This window comes from Euprymna scolopes, chromosome 2 (genome assembly GCF_053919585.1).
Source record: "Euprymna scolopes isolate OS-2025 chromosome 2, ASM5391958v1, whole genome shotgun sequence".
NCBI classification, from domain to species: domain Eukaryota; kingdom Metazoa; phylum Mollusca; class Cephalopoda; order Sepiida; family Sepiolidae; genus Euprymna; species Euprymna scolopes.
In genome coordinates, this window is record NC_136483.1 from 137200303 (window position 1) to 137223049 (window position 22747).

The following is a 22747-nucleotide window of genomic DNA, read 5'->3' on the forward strand; positions in this document are numbered from 1 at the left end:
ATCCTACATCACCGCTATTCCTTTTTTCTTTTTTTTTGGGGGGGGGGGGTATGAATATGTGTGTGTGGAGACGGAGTGCCTCCAATCAATCTAGCATGGCAGGGGTCAATCAGGAATTAAATCTGGGAGGGAGAAATTATTTAATTCTCGCCAATAAAAACAAAATTTGAGGAAAAAAATTGTTTTTTTTTTTGTTTTGTGAGATGGATGAGGAGTTATTTACATTTATCTTCGGACTTGTGTCCTCATCATCAATCTTGATATTTATAGTTCTACGTTTCGGCCGATACGTTCTCTGGCCTTGTTCAGTCACATTGATCATTTAGGTGTGTTTATATTGCTTACGTACTATCAAATTGATGAGTTAAACGTTTATTACTGTTTTATGCGTACATAGTCCTGAAGAAGACCGGGGACCACATCAGCCGAAACGTCGTCGAAATATAAATATCAACGTAAATGAAGAGATTTATCCATATAAGAACAATGAAAAAGAAAACTGGTTTCTGGCTTTATTTTTTAAAAACGTTATTGTATTTTATATCTTTTCAAAGTTCTAGGAATCTTAAAAATTTGTATTCGTTTAATTATTATCGTCGACATTTAGTTATTTCTTTTTTCTCCTTTTTTTTTTTTTTTTGGTTTTATGCCATTGCACCGACCATATTGGTCGTGGTAGAGAGGTTGAGGCCGGAACTCATTCCAACCATGCCTGATGAGGAGGATAAAGTGAGACCTGACGACGAACTGATGCTGGGTATACTTGGTATGCTGGGAAATGACGACGTGAATTGCGAGGCGAGTGACGGATTGAAGGAATTGGTAAAGCCACCAGACAGGCTACCAGACAGACCGGAAGACGCTTGCATGTGACTTCCGACTTGGGAGGAGAACGAGCCTCCCAGAGAGCCACCACTAGTCATATAGGTCGCCATGGGGGCGTGCATCGGTGCATACACGGAGCCTGGGAACGGCTTGTCCAGTGGTTTTAGCAGGTCGCTCATCGAAGTCATCCCCTTCTTATTTTTCTTGCTCTTCGTAGACATTTTCCGATTCCTTGTTTGGATTCCGTCTTTCTTCATTGTGAGGGGTCGATTCACCTGGAAAATTGAAAAGAAAAAAGAAATGTTTTATTATAGTTAACTATATTCGAAATTGAAGGTAAGTCTATAATGGTAAAAAAAATATTGATTGTTGGAGGGGCTCCTTCAGTCTTTGACAGACTACAGATACTCACGAAAGGGTGCCTGCGCGTGAAATTTTTGTGGTAGTAGATGTGCAATGTCCAACCACACCTCTCCTGAGTCAACATTGTTATATACTCGTGGCAAGTGAAATGTATGTAGATGACGACTAGAAACAAATGCCGAGATAAGCGGAGAGCACATACAGCGCCTAGAATTCCCAAATGGTTACCCATCTGTTACTAACCAGGCCTAACGCTGCTTAACTCCGATGATCTGATGAGAGCCGGTATGTCAACGTGATTATGTCGTATATTATACGAAATTATGATATGAGATTGATTGATTTTACCGCATATCAACCTATGTGGTCATTTAATGCCGAAGATATATATATATATATATATATATATATATATATATATATATATATATATATATATATATATATAAGGAGCCATTTACACTCTTCACGACTCGTTTGAAGTCTTAGCATTCACAGTAAAATTGACGGTTTCAGCTTTCAGACAGAAATGTCATGAAGTAAAACTGAAAACAAGACAAGATGCAGAGTGGAAGAGGAAGAGAGAGAACAGGGAAAATAACAGGATAACGCGATAAAAAAAAAAACGGATGAAAAAAAAGGAGAAAAAAAATTTAGACAAATATCGACGAAAAAATAAGGAGATAAAGCCCTAGCGATTTGGCAAAAGCCAGCTTTATTTTTAGTAAAAAACGAGAATTCGATTTTCTAGAAACTCGCATCTATGAGAGAGTCTAGCAATTTCAGCGGAAAGCCGCCTTTTTCAGATTAAAAAAAAAAGGCGCAATCTAAAAAGCGCGAAACTCGCATTTATGAATTAACTATACGTGAATTGCTATACCATACATTTTATCAATGGTGTTTTTGCAACAATGAAGCTGACAAATCGGTTAGGAATCGAATTTGTTTTATTAAATTCCATGGTCTGCGATAGTATCTATTAAACCAGTCATGTACACGTGCAAGTGCTTGTGAAAAAAAAATGACTGATAGAACTATTAGTGGCTTAATTATGTAAATTGCACGCTGCTTCGATTTCCGTATGTTCGTAGTCACAAATCAAAATCCGCTCACGAATTATCGTGTTTAAAAACCATGTAGTCGTTCGTTCACTCGTAGCCAATAACAAAGAAGCTCAGCGTAATATCCCGACTAACCGGCGAGTAGGCGCAGGCAGGACTTATGACATGCTAGGCGTGCGTTCAGGCGTGTTTCGCGGAGAAAGAGGATCAAATCCCGTTTACTCTTAATGCTCGTGCAATATCACGTTTTTGCTCCACCAGCAAGGCAGACATACTGGAGTCACTATATAAACATCCCGACATTTCATAAGTTTTATTAGATACACACATACTAGTGTATATATATATATATATATATATATATATATATATATATATATATATATATTTAAATAAGGGAGTAGTCACCAACAATGTGTATTTTTTAACATTATTTTATTATTCCGTGTCTTGGTTTTTCATTGAGAATTATGTTTGGATCATTGTAATAATGTTTTTAAGTCATTGAAATCTTTTACGTACGTTTCAGACGGTCTGATGCGTCCTCGTCAGAAATTATTTTCAAAAAAAAAATATATATATACATACATACTAGTGTGTATATATATATATATATATATATATATATATATATATATATATATATATATACATACATACATACATACATACTAGTGTATATATATATGTGTGTGTGGATGGAAATGTATAAAAAAGAATACGAAACGTATAAAAGCTTATAACTTTTCTTTATTCGTTTTCAATTGGTGACGTGCAGGAATGCAAAATAATATTATGAAAAAAAAAATTAAACTTTTTTTACAGGTCCATAATTTCCAACCGATCCTTCAGTCTTCATCGGTGTAGTGAAGGTATGAGCATACACGGGGAAAAGGGGAATGGAAAATATATATATATTAGTATTTATATACACGAGCCGTAAGAGCCTTTTGCTGCCCGAGATGCAGTAAGCTCGTTCTGGTTTTTAAGTGTCACGTGTTTGTACATTTTCTAAAACTTTATGACGAAACAAAAAATAACATTTTGGTTGTGAGGAAGAGGACTCCTATGATATTCTTTAATTAAAAGAAAACAATTCAACTTGAAAACACACGTTGTATTTGTTCTATTTTACTTTAGTTATCTTAGAAAAATTGGAGTAAAGTACGTTATTATATTGCCAATAACAGAGTATAACGAAAACAAATGATAATTGTTTAGTCATAAGCAAAAACTTAAATTCATCAGCGAATATATTATTTAGGTCAAACTTCTGAAATTTGTCAAGATACTACTTACACACACACACACACACACACCACACACACTTTGTAGTTTGCTTAAGGCACCGTGCGTAATGTCTAAAAGGTTGAATGATTTTAGTAAGTGACGATGCAGTTTTGCAGAAAACAGCTTTGGATACGAAGCATTCAAATGCATCCAATAATTTTCAATTATTTATTTACCAACGTAATGTGTTGAAACAGTATGTCATTTTTTTTTCGGGGTATACTTCTTTTGCAATCGTAAACATCTCCTTTTCTACTCTATTTGGGGTGTGCCTTCGCCCGTAAGTCTGGAGGAATTCTGGGATTATGAAATGTTAGTGTTAGTGCTTTCGCCCTTAAGTCTGGAGGAATTCTGGGATTATGTAAATGTTAGTGTTAGTGTGTATTTCGAATTCATACACACACACACACACGCACGCATATATTATTATTATTATTATTATTATTATTATTATTATTATTATTATTATTATTATTATTATTATTATTATTATTATTTAAAATCTATACATACATATTCCAAAGACAAACCAGCGGTTTCATTGTATAGGGACAATCTTCTGTGGTTGACTAAAAACCAATACAAATCATCAGCGTCATGTAGAAAGAGAAAAAACAAACGGAGAAAAACGGAAAATGAACGACGATTAATGGGCAGTATGTTTACTCCTATAATTTTGTTTCTAGGAATATGTTTTATTCACTCGGGTTACTAGACCCTTTCGACCGAGCTTGATTAAAATTTTAGTTTACCGTGCTCTTATGATTTGCACGGCCAACAAATTAGAAGCTGAACTAAAAAAGATAACCGATATACTCATTAAGAATAGTTGCCCCGAGGATATCATTTCCAAGTTTATTCACAGAAAACTTGCGTAATAGAATACTGACATTTTCTTTGGGCCACCTAAATTTCCGGTTTATTTAAATCTTCCCTTTATTGGTTCCATCAGTAAAGGTTTCTCTGGTAGAATTAGATATGTGGTGTACCGCTATAACTATGTGGTGCAACCCCGTGTGGTTTTCACTGGACAAAAGTTTAGTTATGTCAATGCGATGCTGACTATGTGGATCGAACTCTTCAACGCTTGGGGGTTAGACTGGACCAGCATGTACCTGCACGAATTCGGAAGTCGTGCATTGCATGTCCAACAAAAATATATCGACGAACACATCCAGGGGTTTAAAGAATACGCCCAGACGTTTACTTAACACATCCGGGCATTCACCGATCCACGAGTCGACGATCGCTCAGCATCTGCTCGACAATAAATTATGTGGAGATGCCTATTCGGACAGTTGCTTTCGTATTGTACATGGGGCTCGCTCAAAACACTTACTGAATATTTTGGAGCCCTTGTGTGTTACGATGCGTAAACCCTCGCTCTGTAGACAAAAGGCGCTCTACCACAAATTAGAGCTATATAAAGAGCTCCAATGTGTATGCATATTTTTTATATACTTGTATGAATTTGTGTGTATAAATATATATGTGAATTATCTGCTTACATTCTACCGATATTATGCCTGTTTTGTTTTGTTTTTTTTTTGTTTTTTTTTAATACTCTGATATTGGCGACATTTTCTTTTCATTTCCCCACCCCACGCTTGAAAAAATAAATATTAAACGATAAATACTAATATGTTCGTTTTTAATCTTATTCGCCGATGTTTTTCTTGATAATGTATCAGTCGAAAGACGTTTCGAGGTTTATTTTGATAGTTTTTTTTTCTTTATTTTTAATCACTAATTTATCAATTTACTCTTAAATCGTTTTATCAACGACTTTTTTTTTTTTTACTTCCGCCAAAACGATTCTTTTGTCTGTTTTTTTTTTGTTTTGTGTGTGTGTGTGTGTGTGTGTGTGTGTTTTAAATTTGGTTTAAAGCTAAATCTTCTAATGCTAGCAATAATCATAAAATAATATTTATCGATTTTAAACTACCAGTGAAACTAAAGTAGTTTGATCCCCACAAGTATATTTTTTTACGTTTGGGAAAATATCTGCATATTTAACATGTGTTTTTACGGTAATCGAGAAAAATACAATTATATAGTTAAATATTTAGAGATTTATCAAGAATCGGAATCGGTAATTGTATCGCAATCAAGAATTTAGTACGAAATCGGTAATTCTATCAGAATTGGGGAAAATATTGCAATCGTCCCATCACTAATATGTGTGTATGTGTGCGCGCGCACGCAAAATCTTGAGGGTTATACAATTTAATATTTAATGTTGCTAAACGTTTTTAGTTTTGTTTTCAAATTTTAATTTTAGTGGGTCAATATGTGGTTCTTTTTTTTTTTTTTTTTTTTTTTTTTTACAAAGGTATCACCACATTATCAAGGCCCAGAGGCCACTCAAGGATAAGGGTTAAAGAGTGTACAGTAGAAATTTGTCAATATAGTAATCATTAGTAATGAAAATTTGGTAAATTTAATAACTTATATGGAACGGCTCATCAAGAACTTATTTACTTTAGACTTGAACACAACCATATTGTAGTCAGCCGGAAAGCAGGAAAACGTTCTTTTCTTAACGTATTTTCTAATAAATAATAAAATAAAAATAAAATACCGATGAGAAATATTTACTTAATCCCTCTTCCCAGTGACAAGCAAATATAATATTAATAAGTCGGCGATGAAGAAAAACAAAATGATAACTTCGATCGAGATGAAAGGGAAACCATTACAGCGCCTAAATTCCGCGGGTCCATCTTGTTGGGTATAACTGTCCGATAACAAAGCCGAGATGACAGATCGATACTTGTTCAGCCATCCCAAACAACTATTAGCAGATTTTTCTCAACCCTGACCGCCATAGAGTCTCCGTGTCTGCCACCGCATGAGACGCGGGAAAAGACAGACATTTCTATGCATGTTAACAATATGTGTCGCCACAACACTTTAGCAGCAACAAACGCTTTGTAGTTTGGCGCCGAGAGAACGTCCCAGGAAAGACGTTAACAATTTTAAATTCTGTGATGTTAGAATTAACGTCACAGACTAAAATTGTATTACGTTAAGCCTTTGAAAAGATTATCACTGGTTTCATCGGCAATATTATTGATTTTATTTATACTGTTTGATTTCGTTAAAGGTAGCATAAAGGGTCCTGTTAACTAGTGATAGGACGATACCAATATTTTTTTCCGATTCCGATACAATTATCGATTCTTTACAAAATTCCGGATTCAGATTCTTTATAAATCTCTAAATATTTAACTACAGAGTTATTTTGGTAAAACTTGCGGAGAATGCTCCGTTTTAAATGCTTGCACAAGGAGTAGCTTGCTCTCGTTAAAAATTCCGTACGAATTCTTAAGTTCGGCATAAAGATGCCCGAATTGGATAAGACGCATCTGAATAAGATCAGGGGTTATAATATTTGCGTAAACGTTGCAAGAATAAAATCCCAGATGAGAACACCAGTCAGAATAATGACAATTATCCATCCCTATCTCAAAAATTGCGAAACAGCTTACGTTATGTCATATACATATTTTACTCTCAAACTGAAACAACGTGACTCATTTCGTATCTTAAACTTATTATTATCATCATCATCATCAGAAGTTAATCAGAATAACATGTTTCTACTTGTCTCATTCCTTCATCGGTCTAAAAATGTAGTTTCGCTGGCAAGGAGCAAAACCTAGAATTAATAATCCATCCCCGAACGCGCGCAGATGGTTCGTGAAAAACATGGCACTTTCATTACTACTTAAAACGCGTGTTTGTAGGCAGTGAGTTTCGTGTCAGAAAGATAAATATAAAAAGAAAGAAAATGTAGGCGAATTAAGATACGTAGTTGAGACTTTCTTGTGAAAAGTAGATACACGGCCAATAATGAAGATTTCATTTTACTTTCTGCATAAGCGGTAATGAATGTTGATCGGCTTTTTATAGTTGAAATACGTTAGATGAATCAAATTATCTATAATTTCAATCTCACCTGTCTGTTTAATGCATGTATGTATGTATGTATGTATGTATGCCTAAAGCTTTCGATAGACGCAACGGATTTTCACGAGATTGGTATCATTTTGAAGCTCAACCCTTCGGATGCAAAATATCGAAAAATTGGCCAAAAACATTAATTGTCTCACCCTCAACAAGGAGGAGTCGATATTTTGCGAGCCATTTTTGCAAGTCATCGTATCGGTTGGATTGACTTTGCCTAATTTTAACGTTTCATACTTCCGATTGCGTCATGGAGTAGCGGTAAGACGTCAGATTTTCACTCACTTTCTTTTCCGCCTTCGCGTTACAGGTTCGAGCCTGTGTGCCTACTACCACTTTTTTTTTTCTTTTGATCAACACACACCTCCAAACATCCGGGCAATGACAGGCACTCAAGCTAGTATATATAAGTAAATTTGAAATTAAAATTTCTGAACAAAAGAAAAGTTAGTTTATCGAATAGTGGATAAGCAAGGAAACATGCTAGTAGGCATAAGGACACAAACACGTCATACAAGCTGAACCAAGATATTTCTGTCGAATCGATCAACCATATTCATTAAATAAAATGAACTTTATTAAAGAGAACGCGACTGGAAAGGATGCCTTTATAATTCAAACCCACTTCTTATATGGTGATAGTTTCCTGACTTGCATGCGAATGCCTGCGTTACGTCGCCCTTATTAATAACATGGGTCATTGGTAGGCATTTCCGTTCAGGGTCGGGGTGGATCAGAAAATTATAGCAACTAAGAGATTACTTCACCTCCCTCTCAAGCTAACACAGCAGCTTGAGTAGGCATTATTTGTACAAGTTAAGGATACGTTCTCGACAATCAGCATAGGCTGTCCGCCCTTTCGGACTTTATCTTCCTTCTGTGAAGAGGATGCGAATCACCCGGGGCGTCTATACCGGGGAATGTTAATGGGGTCCCCTTCAGGCGATTTGTTTAGGTCAGATCGCAATTCATCTGGCTTTTCAAAACTTTAACTGACCTTGTATGAATTCGAGCGCCACCACCGGAAACAATTAGGTATCATAGCCAGGAGCTAAGATTTTGAAAATTGAATGAAGAAAGCTTCTTTCTTAGAACTGCACGCCTGTGGAACTCTTTTCCGTTTTTTCTGCTTTCACACTGACTACAGTATGATCGTCTTCAAGTCCAACGTAAACAACTTCTTGATGAGCCATCCCCCTTAAATAATCCAATTTATCCAATTCCCACTACTAACGATTACTACGACATTTTCCAATGGACTACTGTACACACATTAACGCTTATCCCCGAGTTGTCTGCAGGCCTTAATGAGTGAGGATTCCTTTGAAAAAAAGAAAGTCCGCCTCTCCACTACTCGGAAGGATTTAAGTTCGAGTTCTAAGTAAAGTATACTAATAAGTGTGTTTTACGAAAACTGTACGCATCCCTATGGAAAATGTGATAGGGTTAAATAAAATCAAACGAATAAACCTTTTTTTTAGTACTTATTCCATATGTAGTTTCTGTCGTATCTTCAATGAGAGGACAAAAACATCGAATGAAGAACTTCTTTATATTGTTGGCCTATCCAAGAGTGTCCTTTATTGAGGATATCCCATACACAAGAACGAACTTCTATTTAACTTTACCAACATGGCATATAAATGGAAACTCTTTAGTCCCACAACATAACCATCTTCATAGTTCTCTCGGTCGATCTATATAACAAAGTATTCGAGTGCGCTTGGTGGTCGGCGGGGCGAAGGTCATATGTTTCAAGTTCACCGTCACGAGTGATGAATTCAAAGATGTCTATTATTCCGATAAATGGATCCTGACAAGCATCGATACGCAGAGTTTCAGCATACAATTCTAGCCGTCCGCACAATAAGCAGAATTCAAACTAACCAACTCTGACAAGCGTTATTACATTTGACTTGCATTAATAGTGACGGAAATGTCGACATCATTATATATATATGTAACTATATATATATGCGTATATGTGTGTGCGTGTGCGAAAGAGGTACGAACGTATAATTGTATGTACACATACAGCAACAGACACATACATATACCTACATGTACTCAGGCATATATATATATAGTTCTGTCATATATATATATATAAATTGTTTTGTCATATATATATATAAATTGTTTTGTCATATATACATATATATATGTATATATATATAAATTGTTTTGTCATAGATATATATATGTATATATAAATTGTTTTGTCATATATATATATATATATATAAATTGTTTTGTCATATATATATATATGTATATATAAATTGTTTTGTCATATATATATATATGTTGTTTTGTCATGTATGTATATTTAGTTTGTTATATATATATATACTTTTTATTTATTTATTGTTTTAAAAAATAAATTATTTGTTTACATCCAAATAAAAATATGGTTGATTTTCTAAGAAACAAGATATTCAAGGTGAAGTTAATCATATTTTCGTTTTAAAAAATCAGAAACAAATCTATGTGTATATATCAAAATCTGAAAATGAATATCATTTGAAATATGACGCATGTTGAAATCACAGTTTTAAACGATTCAGAATAAAGCATTTTTTTTAAATTCATTTATTAAATTATATGCAACTTTAATTCATATACTACACATGTTTGACTTTAAACTTCTTCAGCTAATACAACGTCTTATAGTTTTCAGCGTTGCTTTCAGTATTTACTTTTCCATCTTTTGTGCTAATTGGTGAAGCGTTATTTTACTGGACTGTGAAAGGCTTTTTAATCTTCAAGACTAATCTTTCGTCAGCTTCTTTTCTCTTTCGAATTGAAGCCTTCGATTTTAATATGCTTAATGCGGAAATCTGAAATCCCGGAAGTCCGAGTAAAAACGGAATACTTTCATCATTTTACGCGCATGCGTCCGATGTATAACATAAGTTTTTTTTTTATTCTAACGACTTATTCGGTTTGGGTGCTAGCGATGTCGTCATAAGGGAAGTACCTTGAAAACAAAATGAAGGATTGTTCCAGCAGGGCAAGTCATTTGCAAAACGCCACATATGAAGATGATGAATGACGTCATAAAATGAACGTAAGCGACAAGCAGGAAGGAACAAACGACAAAAAAAAAAACGGAAAAGAAAGTGAAATATTCATGTAGGCGTTCCGCGTGACGCAACAACAAAACAAGTTCCACCTGTGCAAGCATAAGACTTGATATTTGCTTGACGTTTTTTTTTAAATAGTACGCTTTCATATATATATATATATATATATATATATATATATATTAGTGTTAGGACCATTCCAATATCTTTCTCAATTCCCATACAATCACCCATTCCATATATAATTTCCAATTTCGGTTCTTCATAAATCCTTACATATTTAACTATGGAGTTATAATTTTGTCCTCCGCTTGCAGTAAAAAAAAATTGTTTAATGTGCAGATATTTTCCTAAACGTAAAAATGCATTCATGGGGGAGGATCTACCGATTTCAGTTTTAGTGATATTTTAAAATCAATAAATATGTATTATTTTATGATTACTAGCAACAATGAGAGATTTTGCTTTAAACAAAACGAAATACGAAAGACAGTAAAAAGAATTGTTTTGGGCATCGGAAAAAGAGGCACAATTTTTTTAGATTCAGCTATTCGCAAATGTTCTGATTAGTCCAGAAACTAGATTTTGATTAATCGTCCCAACACTAATGCATGCATTAGTGTGTGTGTGTGTGTGTGTGTGTGTGTGTGTGAGAGATCCCGACTCACCTATTTAGTATACTACAAAATCGTTGTGGATTTTTTTTGCTCGTTTCTCACCAGTTACACTAGAAAGTTACGGTTGATTACGCCAGAAAAATCTTCGTGCGCTCTGATTGACGCCACAATAGTCGAATCCTAGAATTGATGATGAAGATTGTCCGAAGAAAAAGATTCGGAGGTCGTGGAGAGGATCATGTTGGTCGAACCGTGGAAAAATTATAAATATCCAAGAAATCAGCAGGGGCAACAAATATATACTATGCATTAATCTACGTCCATCATTTCGTTTAAAAAAAAAAAAAGACAAAGAAAAAAAGAAAAGAAAAAAAAGAAAAAAAGAAAAGAAAAAAGATAAAAAAAAGAGAAAAGAAAACAAAAAAAGAGAAAAGAGAACAAAAAAATAGAAAAGAGAAAAGAGAACAAAAAAATAGAAAAGAGAACAAAAAAAAGAAAAGAGAAAAGAGAACAAAAAAAGAAAAGAGAAAAGAGAACAAAAAAAGAAAAGAGAAAAGAGAACAAAAAAAGAAAAGAGAAAAGAGAACAAAAAAAGAAAAGAGAAAAGAGAACAAAAAAAGAAAAGAGAACAAAAAAAGAAAAGAGAACAAAAAAAGAAAAGAGAAAAGAGAACAAAAAAAGAAAAGAGAAAAGAGAACAAAAAAAGAAAAGAGAAAAGAGAACAAAAAAAAAGAAAAGAGAACAAAAAAAAGAAAAGAGAAAACAGAACAAAAAAAGAAAAGAGAAAAAAGAACAAAAAAATAGAAAAGAGAAAAGAGAACAAAAAAAAAAAGAGAAAAGAGAACAAAAAAAGAAAAGAGAAAAGAGAACAAAAAAAGAAAAGAGAAAAGAGAACAAAAGAAAAGAGAAAAGAGAACAAAAAAAGAAAAGAGAAAAGAGAACAAAAAAGAAAAGAGAAAAGACAACAAAAAAAAGAAAAGAGAAAAGAGAACAAAAAAAGAAAAGAGAAAAGAGAACAAAAAAAGAAAAGAGAAAAGAGAACAAAAAAAGAAAAGAGAAAAGAGAACAAAAAAAGAAAAGAGAAAAGACAACAAAAAAAGAAAAGAGAAAAGAGAACAAAAAAAGAAAAGAGAAAAGAGAACAAAAAAAGAAAAGAGAAAAGAGAACAAAAAAAGAAAAGAGAAAAGAGAACAAAAAAGAAAAGAGAAAAGACAACAAAAAAAAGAAAAGAGAAAAGAGAACAAAAAAAAGAAAAGAGAAAAGAGAACAAAAAAAAAAGAAAAAAAGGGAAATTAATCAGGATATCACGTCACACCCACAATTTCAGGCGGGATTTTTTTTTTTTTTACTTACGTTGTGAAGTTTGAAATAGAGTCCGCACGCATTGCATACAGGATCGCCATTTTGATTCCGTCTCCATAACGTGGTTGTAGTTGTACCACAGTTCGCACAACTGGTTCCCGCTCTTCTGGCTGCAGACTGGATTTTTTTTTAAATAAAATAAAAAATGAATTAATCTTTTGGTAATCGAAATGCGAACTATTTGAAAAAAAAAATAACAAAATATGAGAAATATACAAACTAAAAATAAAATAAATACAAATAACAGAATAAATAGATAAAATAAATACAGAAATAAAAAAAAATACAAAAGCAAAATAAATAAAAAATATATATAAAAGAGTAGGGAAAACGTATTCCTTTTCTAATAAAGAAATGAAAAATAATATAAATAAAAATAACAATTATTTAAAGTTTTTTCAATTCCGATTTTTTTCTTTATAACAAAACATTTTAATATTTTTAAATAATGAAAACAAATCTAAGAATTTGTTTTATTTAAAGAACGAAAAATACTTTATAAAACAATATTTTTAAATAACGAAAGCAAATATTTAAAAAAACAAAACCTAATATTTTAAAAAACAAAACCTAATATTTTTAAATAACCTAAATTATTTCTTTTTAAATAACACAAATTATTTTCTTTTTAAATAACACAAATTATTTCTTTTAAAATCACACAAATTATTTCTTTTTAAATCACACAAATTATTTCTTTTTAAATAACACAAATTATTTCTTTTTAAATAACACAAATTATTTCTTTTTAAATAACACAAATTATTTCTTTTTAAATAACACAAATTATTTCTTTTTAAACAACACAAATTATTTCTTTTTAAATAACACAAATTATTTCTTTTTAAACAACACAAATTATTACTTTTTAAACACAAATTATTTCTTTTTAAACAACACAAATTATTTCTTTTTAAACAACACAAATTATTTCTTTTTAAAAACACAAATTATTTCTTTTTAAAAACACAAATTATTTCTTTTTAAACAACACAAATTATTTCTTTTTAAACAACACAAATTATTTCTTTTTAAATAACACAAATTATTTCTTTTTAAATAACACAAATTATTTCTTTTTAAATAACACAAATTATTTCTTTTTAAATAACACAAATTATTTCTTTTTAAATAACACAAATTATTTCTTTTTAAATAACACAAATTATTTCTTTTTAAATAACACAAATTATTTCTTTTTAAATAACACAAATTATTTCTTTTTAAATAACACAAATTATTTCTTTTTAAATAACACAAATTATTTCTTTTTAAATAACACAAATTATTTCTTTTTAAATAACACAAATTATTTCTTTTTAAATAACACAAATTATTTCTTTTTAAATAACACAAATTATTGCTTTTTAGATAACACAAATTATTGCTTTTTAAATAACACAAATTATTGCTTTTTAAATAACACAAATTATTTCTTTTTAAATAAAACAAATTATTTCTTTTTAAATAACACAAATTATTTCTTTTTAAATAACACAAATTATTTCTTTTTAAAAACACAAATTATTTCTTTTTAAAAAACACAAATTATTTCTTTTTAAATAACACAAATTATTTCTTTTTAAATAACACAAATTATTGCTTTTTAAATAACACAAATTATTGCTTTTTAAATAACACAAATTATTTCTTTTTAAATAACACAAATTATTTCTTTTTAAATAACACAAATTATTTCTTTTTAAATACCACAAATTATTTCTTTTTAAATAACACAAATTATTTCTTTTTAAATAACACAAATTATTGCTTTTTAAATAACACAAATTATTGCTTTTTAAATAACACACATTATTGCTTTTTAAATAACACACATTATTGCTTTTTAAATAACACACATTACTGCTTTTTAAATAACACAAATTATTGCTTTTTAAATAACACACATTATTGCTTTTTAAATAACACAAATTATTGCTTTTTAAATAATACAAATTATTGCTTCTTAAATAATACAAATTATTGCTTTTTAAATAATACAAATTATTTCTTTTTAAATAATACAAATTATTTCTTTTTAAATAACAAAAACAATTTTTTACTTTAGTAAAAAGTAATAATTTTATTTAAAAAGTAATCTTTTAAATAACAAAAATTATTACTTTTTGAATAACTCTTTTTAGATCCAAATGTTTTATTTATAATTTTTAACGTGAAAATTTTTAAGTAAAAAATTGTTTCATTTTAACGTAGATATAGAACGAATTACCTTTCAAGTTAATAATTGTCCATAACCCGGTCTTTCCTAGCTTACAGATTGCTTTGGTTTAAATATGCTATTATTGTAGTTAGGATATACAAGTTAAATTTAATTTTTACTGTATCTTTTTTATTAAATTCTTAGGTGAAAGTACAGAATAATTACAAAACATTCTATCCATGTCATGTTGAAAATAGCCTTCTAAATAATAACGTTATCATTTCAGCACGGCCTGTGTTCCACATAAGTATCTCTATTTACATATATTCAAGCTTTGGGTTTGCTAATAATACTAGCATAATTATACTGGCAAAAAATCAGTGCGGAGTTTTTAGATTTTTCGAATAAATCAATCATCATTTTTTTTTAACTCCTTTTCATCCGAAACAAGGCACATTGCCACTTGAAACGTAACTGCCCATTATTTGGGATCATGCATAAAAAAGGAGTGTCGGGAGTTGAACAGAGAGGTGTCTGTTCACATTACATTTAAACTTCTCCAGTTTAGTATAGTCAGGGAAGCAGGAAACAGGGGATAATTCCAAAGTCTAGTAGTCAGAGGGAATAAATTAGTGTAGAAAGCTTTCCGGCGTCTATGTACCTCAACACCGAAGGGGTGTGATTTTGCTGCTTGTCAAGTTAGCCGGGAGTGTGTACGACGATGGGAAACAAGTGCTATAAATTCATCACAGTACATTCCATTAAAGTACTTGTAAACAGGCACATGGATGCGACATTGCGGTGATGGGACAGAGGTTGGAGCTTAGTCGACAATATGGAACCTACTAAATTTGAGATTCTTATTTCGAACCTGTCTAAGAATGAGAATGTTACGCCATAAAAAAAAGTATTTATATTCGAACAAAAATTATTTATATCAACTATATATTTTTGTACTATCAGAAGAGGTGCGGCTTTGCCCGGTCGTAAAATATGCTTTAATATGATATTTTAATTTGTCCAGATATTATTATAGAGTCGATATTTCAAAAGGTTTTTAAAAAAATTAAAGAAGAAAAGTATTTGGGTGCTATCAGTTAGGATCGAACCCAAAACTGCAGCATTCAAAGCTGGAGACGTTACCACTGTACTAATATGAGACGTATATGAATTGATTAAACCTTAAAAATAAACTAAGATAAATGTACAAAATGTATAATGATTTTTTTCAATTTTCACCAATTTTTGACCGCTTTAAGAACTATTTTAATCAGCTAAAACCCCATAAAATAACGGTCCGTAAAAAAAGTTAAATCGTTTGAGGCCCCTCTGCAATTTTTAGTTTCGGTGGAGAGAGAGAGTTTGAAAATATGGAGACAGACTGACATATAGCTTTTTATATATTGGATTTTGTGGTTTGATGCAAGAGAACATACTGACCTGCACATAGATGTAACTCTCAGATTATTATTCAATCCGAACGCTTGATATTCGGGAGTTTGCGACTAATGTATTGTTTGCTTGTTAGTAATAATAGAATAAATCATGTTTTGAACTTTTGCACTTTCAACTATTTCAGTTAACAAATTTCTATCATTTTTTTTTTTGCTCTATCAGTTTCTGTCCCGGATAACGTTGTCTTGTATTTACAGATACTATATAGGGTGTGCCAGAATTAAATGTGGGATTAATTGCTTGCCATCCAATTAGAATGGAGTTTTGCCAATTCTGCGTGATAAAGGGAAATTGAATAGATCGAGATGAATTAAAAGTAGAGATAGACAGATGAAAGATAAGAGATAGATATAGATAGAGATAGATCAAAGGTAGAGATAGATAAAAAGTAGAGAGAGACACACATATCTACATATATAAATCTATCTATATCTATAAAAGTAAACGTGTCTGTGTCTGTCTGTGTGTGTACATTTTCCTTCGCAATAACTCTATTAATTTTCAGTCTACAGACTCGAAATTTGATATACAGGGTCCTCAGATTTGGGAAAATCTATGTGATTGGTTTTCGACCAGGAATTTGACTGTTAAGGGGTCAAAGTCCAACGATTTGACCATTGAGAACTCTACCAAACACCTCCGACAATTTTGGATCTAAACACTTGAAATTTTATATGTAGGTTCCGTGGACATGGATCTAACTTAATAACTTTATTTGAGCCCAAAATAATATATGATAAAGGGCCATAATAGAGGTCAAAGTTTTTAAAAAATTGACCTTTTTTTTGTTTTTTTAAATTTTAATCAGCGTACACCTCCCAACACCCGGGCAACGCCGGGATAAAATGCTAGTATTCCTAAAAAAGTGAAAATGTCTGTGTATGTTTTTACATTTCCCTACAAAATAACTGTCAATTTTCGGTCTACAAACTCGAGATTTGAGATAAGGGGTACTGAGATTTGGGAAAAATATTTTACTTGGTTTTTCGGCCAGAAATTTGCCTGTTAAGGGATGGAAGTTCAACGATTTGACCTTTAAGAACTCTACCAAACTCCTCCGACAATTTTGAGTCCAAACACTTGAAATATTAGATATAGGTTACTTGGACATAAATCTAACTTCATAATTGGATTTGAGCCCAAAACAATAAATGTTAAGGGATCATAATTGGGGTCAATTTTTTTTTTTTAAATTGACCTCTGCGGTCTCTACCAAATTACTCAGACAATTTTTGATCTAAACATTTGAAATTTTACATAAAGTATATTCATACATAGCGCAAGCCTTATAATCCTTTTATTGCTGAAAATTTAGCTTCCAAAAGATTTTACCTATGCGGTATCCAGCAAACTATTAAGCCAATTTTGGGTCTAAGCATTGAAATTTTACATAAAGGGTATTCAGACATGCAGTAAGCTCTTTAATCAGCTTTTGGGTGAACATTTCGCTGCTAAGAGGTAAAAGTGGAAAGAGTTGACGTTTGCAGACTCTACCAAACTCCTCCGCCAATTTTGGGTCTAAACACTTGAAATTTTAGATTTAGATTATTTAGACATGGGTCCAACATTTTAATTTGATTTGAGCCCAAAACAATAAATGTTAACGGGTCAAAATTTGGCTAATAGTTTTTAAAAAATTCGACCTCTGCAGTCTCTACCATCTTTTCTCTATGGTAGTTAAGGAAGCCTATTATATAGAAAGGCATTGCTGTACATATGCACACTTTTTGATATATACATATGCACATAAAGTTATGAACAGTAGATAGGGCTCGAGCAAAGCCGGGTTGAACTGCTAGTATATAAGAGAGAAAAAGATTGCATATGAGAGAGAGAGAGAGAGAGAGAGAAAGATTATATATGTGGGAGAGAGAAAAAAGGGGGAAATGAGAGACATGTGGTACGGAAATGGAGCCGGTGTAAAAATCTTGACTGCCACATTGGTCATTGTGGTTTCAAAAAATGCAAATATTTTATCACAAAAAAATTTAAGAGAAAAACCAAACTGGGATGAAGTTTTAATATGCAAAATATTAAATTAGAGTAAAAAAGACCACCGGGCAATACCGTCAACCCTTCTCTCTCTCTCTCTCTCTCTCTCTCTCTGATAATATATATTCTTTATTTGCTTTTTACATAAGCAGTAATGTGCTGCTACACATTAATGAGCATGTTTCGTTCAGCTAATTACCAGTAACTAGAGATCTCTTTAGGCGATACAGCTTATACGAAAGCAAAGTTTGCAATGAAAATATCAGGTTTTCCTGGACACTTCAAGTTTTGCTTTCGCATAAACTGTATCGCCTGAAGAGGTCTCTAGTGACTCGTAACTAGCTGACCGAAACATGCTCATGAATGGGTAGCAACATATTACTGCTTATGTAAAAACAAAGTATATACCCTACTTAACTTTAATATTCTTGTATTAACCTAGTGTAACTTCATTGGTTACTTAAACAACCTCAGATTTTATATGTATATATGTATATATATATATATATATATATATATATATATATATATATATATATATATCCACACACACGTTAAGAAATATTCTTAATTTTATGTGATTATGATTTTCCGCGCGCCCAAGCTCCAGATGTTAGATTCAGTGTCGAATTATCGATACTATTACTTTCTAACGTTTACTTTTGCTCAGCAGTGTCGCCGTCCGCCTTTCGTCACTATTAAGTCGTATTATTTTGTCTATTTATATTGTGCCCCTATAGAAAAATTAATTTTTTTATTGGTTTATTCATTATCTCATTTATCGTTTTCTTTTTTTTTTTATTCATGACTGTATTTTTTCTGAATTATCGTTTAAAGTAGACATAGTATTATGCTCTGTCTTCGAAGGTACAGAGCATTGCATAGAAATGTGAATCAAAACTTTGAACAGGCTAAGAAAAAACAAACTCCCGTTGTTATTGTTGTATGTAAATATAGAGAGAAAAAGAAGGATAAAATTGCTATGGTTGAAAAGCTAAAGAGATCAAGAGGTAGTGAAATAAGGCAAGGAAAAACGAGAGGCAACGAAAAAAAAAAAAAGAAAGAAAAGGCCAGCGAGTGGGAAAAAGGGGACAGAGTACGGAGAGTAGTAAGAAACGGTCCCGGAATTTGAAAACCCAATGAATCCAAGCCTCTCGTTAATGGCGCCGCTGTGTCGATCCAGGCTCGTTATCACAACATGGAATCCGTCCAACAACGAAACCGGAAAAATCCTTGGCAAGCCGGACGCTCTTCGGAAACGAGCGGCTGATCAAGACCAAACTCTTTTTCTCATCGTGTTGTTATCTGAGGGCGTTAGGAATGCAGCGACTGGTCCTTTTTGACGGGTCTATATTCGGACTTTTTGGCAGCTGCTCGGAATCAAAACGTCCGAAAGCATTCGGTCATTTTTTACTCATCAAACCATCGAAAACATTCAACTTCGAACCGCTGTTTTCCGACCTTGCATTGACACGAGTTCGATTTCTGCTGAAGTCACCGTCACTTTCACTAGCATCAATATATCCTCCCTCCAGCGATGGTTTAAATTGCAAGACAGATTAATCACAAGCCATGATTGTGCAACTAATCGAGAAGATGTGCTCTGCATATTTTTGCTTATTGTTTGTGTTTTTGTTTTTTTTATTGTTATTTTTTAACACAGGAATCATCACTTATCAAGGCCCGGGGGCCACTCGAGGATAAGGGTTAATGGGTATACATTAGCGATTGTGATTATAGCATAGTCAACATAAGCAGTGTAAATTTTGGAAATATGATTACTTAGGGGGACGGTTCATCAAGAACTTGTTTACGTTGGACTTGAAGACAATCAGATTATAGTCAGCTAGAAAAGCTGGTAAACGGAAGAGCATTCCACAGGCGTGCAGTTCTAAGAAAGAAGCTTTGTTCATGGAATCTACATTTAGGTTTAGGCACAGACAAAGAGTGTGGGAAATTATTGATAATGGTTTTGGCTAGACGAGTGTTTTTTCGTGAAAGTTTGGCGAGGTGGCATTTGCCATGAAAATAACGATAAAGCAGAGACAGGCTGTGGGAAAGAGGTTGCAGGGTATCCTGCCACCAAAATGAAAACTATTTAATTACAATCAAGAGTATCGACTTAACTTTATATACCTGCTTAGACCCTATGTACCTATATATACCTTCGGGCCTAGACAGTTTGTCAATTTCCTTTTTTATAAATATCGATCATAAATGCTGGTACATGATCGAAATGATACCTATTTATTGATTTTAAACTATCAAACAAGTTTGAAATCTATGGATCACACTAAAAGTGTATTTTTACGTTTGCGAAAAATACATGCACATGTTAAATTGGGTTTTACGGTGATCCGAAAACAAATTATTAGATAATAATAAAAAAAAATTGATTCGGTAACGGAATCGAGAAAATTGTTGGAATCGTCTTATCACTAATATATATATATAATATATATATATATATATATATTGAGGGAATTAGATCGACAGTCCAAGAAGCAGAGTTTATTTTAATATATTAGTAAATGTATTAATACTAATGAAAGAAAACAATGCTCGCTATAATGTAGATATATTATAAGCTCGATAGGCATAGATATCCTAGAGCTATTTTAATATTGAGTAAAAAAAATAATTTTACTCAAGATATATATATATATATATATATATATATATATATATATATATATATATATATATATATGTATATATAGAGAGAGAGATTGGACGATTCCAATATTTTTTCCGATTCCGATATAATTTCCGATTTTGTACTAAATTCCCGATTCCGATTCTTTATAAATCTCTAAATATTTAACTATAAAATTGTTATTTTGTCCCGATTACCGTAATACACACATCTTAAATGTGCTTATATTTTTTCAAACGAAACACATTTCTGAGGGCGTGATTTGGAGATTTTAGTCTTACTGGAAGTGTAATTCAATAAATATTTATTATCTTATTACTACGAACAGTGGAAGATGTTTCTTAAACCAAAATCAAATGAAGATAAATTAAGGAATCGGTTTTGGCATCGGAAAATAGGCTCAATTTTTTCCGATTGCGATACTCCCAAAAGATCTTTTTCAAATTCCCGATTAATCGCTCCAACACTAATATATATATATATATATATATATATAATATATATATATATATTTGTGTGTGCGTGTGTGTGTTTTATAATGTAACATTCGCATGTGTCCCCGAAAGTTATGTATATGCACACACACACACACACACTATATCTATCTATCTATATATATATATATATATATATATATATATATATATATATACTAGCAAAAGTACCCGTCGTTGACTGGGTTAAAAAACAGCCTACAGAAAATGGACTCTGATTTATGAAAGTATGATAGGTTATGAAAAGGAAGGGTTTTAAAGAGATAGCTTCGAATTTGGGGGTATCAAAACCAAAGCAAAATATGATGAAAGTAAAAATAAAATAGATAAACCCCTTAATTTATTATACCATACCTGTTCACACTGAAACACTTATCACAATATTCTGTGGATCTATATTAAAAAAACCTTGTTAAACTTTGTGACATATTTCCATTCTATGGAGGTCAGGCGCGAACGAACACCCCATGATTTTATTATACAGTATTTCTTCAAACTGAAACATAATTATCAAAGTATACGTACGCAGATAGATATGAAAAGTTTTTATTAAAGTTGGTGTCTATTTCCATTCTATGGAGGCCAGGCGCGAACGCAGACCCAACAACTTTATTATATCATACCTATTTAAGTTAAAACATACTTATCAAAGTATTCTTATGTACATCTGTATCAAAAACACTTGCAAACGTTTTTTCTTAAGTTTTAAATCTTGTTATTTCCATACTTTGTGGACTAGGCGCGAACGCAGACCCCACAATTTTAATGAACCACGGTTCTGCCAGATCAAACATACCCATTCCTGTGTCTCGATACATCTTCTATTATTATATGTAATCAGTTTTAAAATAGTCAACCATATAGGAGCCTATTCGTGACCTGACACACACACAGACATTCAGTTATATATATATATATATATATATATATATATATATATATATATATATATATATATATATATATCCATCCGTTAGAGCGTGTACTGTGCCTAGGAGCGGTCTCTTCTGTTCTGTACAACGGTAATGCGCGCAAATTGCATATTTGACGTCACTCCTTATGACCTCCCCTCAAGAGCCCCCCCCCTCCAATCAACCTCACCATCTCTCCAGAGGTTCCCCTCCAACCTTCCCAGGCTAGAGACGAGCGTTTCTGCCGGAGTCAAAGAGTACAAACTGAGCTCGCTGATAACGGTTGCGCAGATCGAACGATAACATTAAAAATAGTCAATATAGATCAGGGAGGAGAAGGGGGATCGAAGATGGAAGAGTGGGTGGTGTAGGAGGGGGGGTCAGAGTGGAAGGTAGGAGGATGTTTTGCTTTGTTTTCATTAAAAGAAACGAAATAGCCCCAAAGAATACCAATACAAGTAGTAGTAGTAGTTGTAGTAGTATCAATCCGTGGTTCAACCTTGGA

General features: G+C 32.2%; 1 protein-coding gene across 10 annotated transcripts in view; it reads right to left on the bottom strand.

Annotated features, from left to right (window-relative positions):
* Positions 1–498: 498 nt before the first annotated feature.
* Positions 499–22747, bottom strand: part of LOC145296204 (transcription factor GATA-3-like) — a 189144-nt gene continuing 166895 nt past the window's right edge. For all 10 annotated transcript variants that reach the window (XM_080142419.1, XM_080142413.1, XM_080142435.1 and 7 more), the window contains 2 exons: positions 12565–12690; positions 499–1100 (listed from right to left, as the gene is read on the bottom strand). In XM_080142419.1, coding sequence (XP_079998545.1) covers positions 645–1100; positions 12565–12690 — 582 coding nt within the window. In that variant the 3' untranslated portion in view covers positions 499–644. The remainder of the gene's footprint in view (positions 1101–12564; positions 12691–22747) is intronic.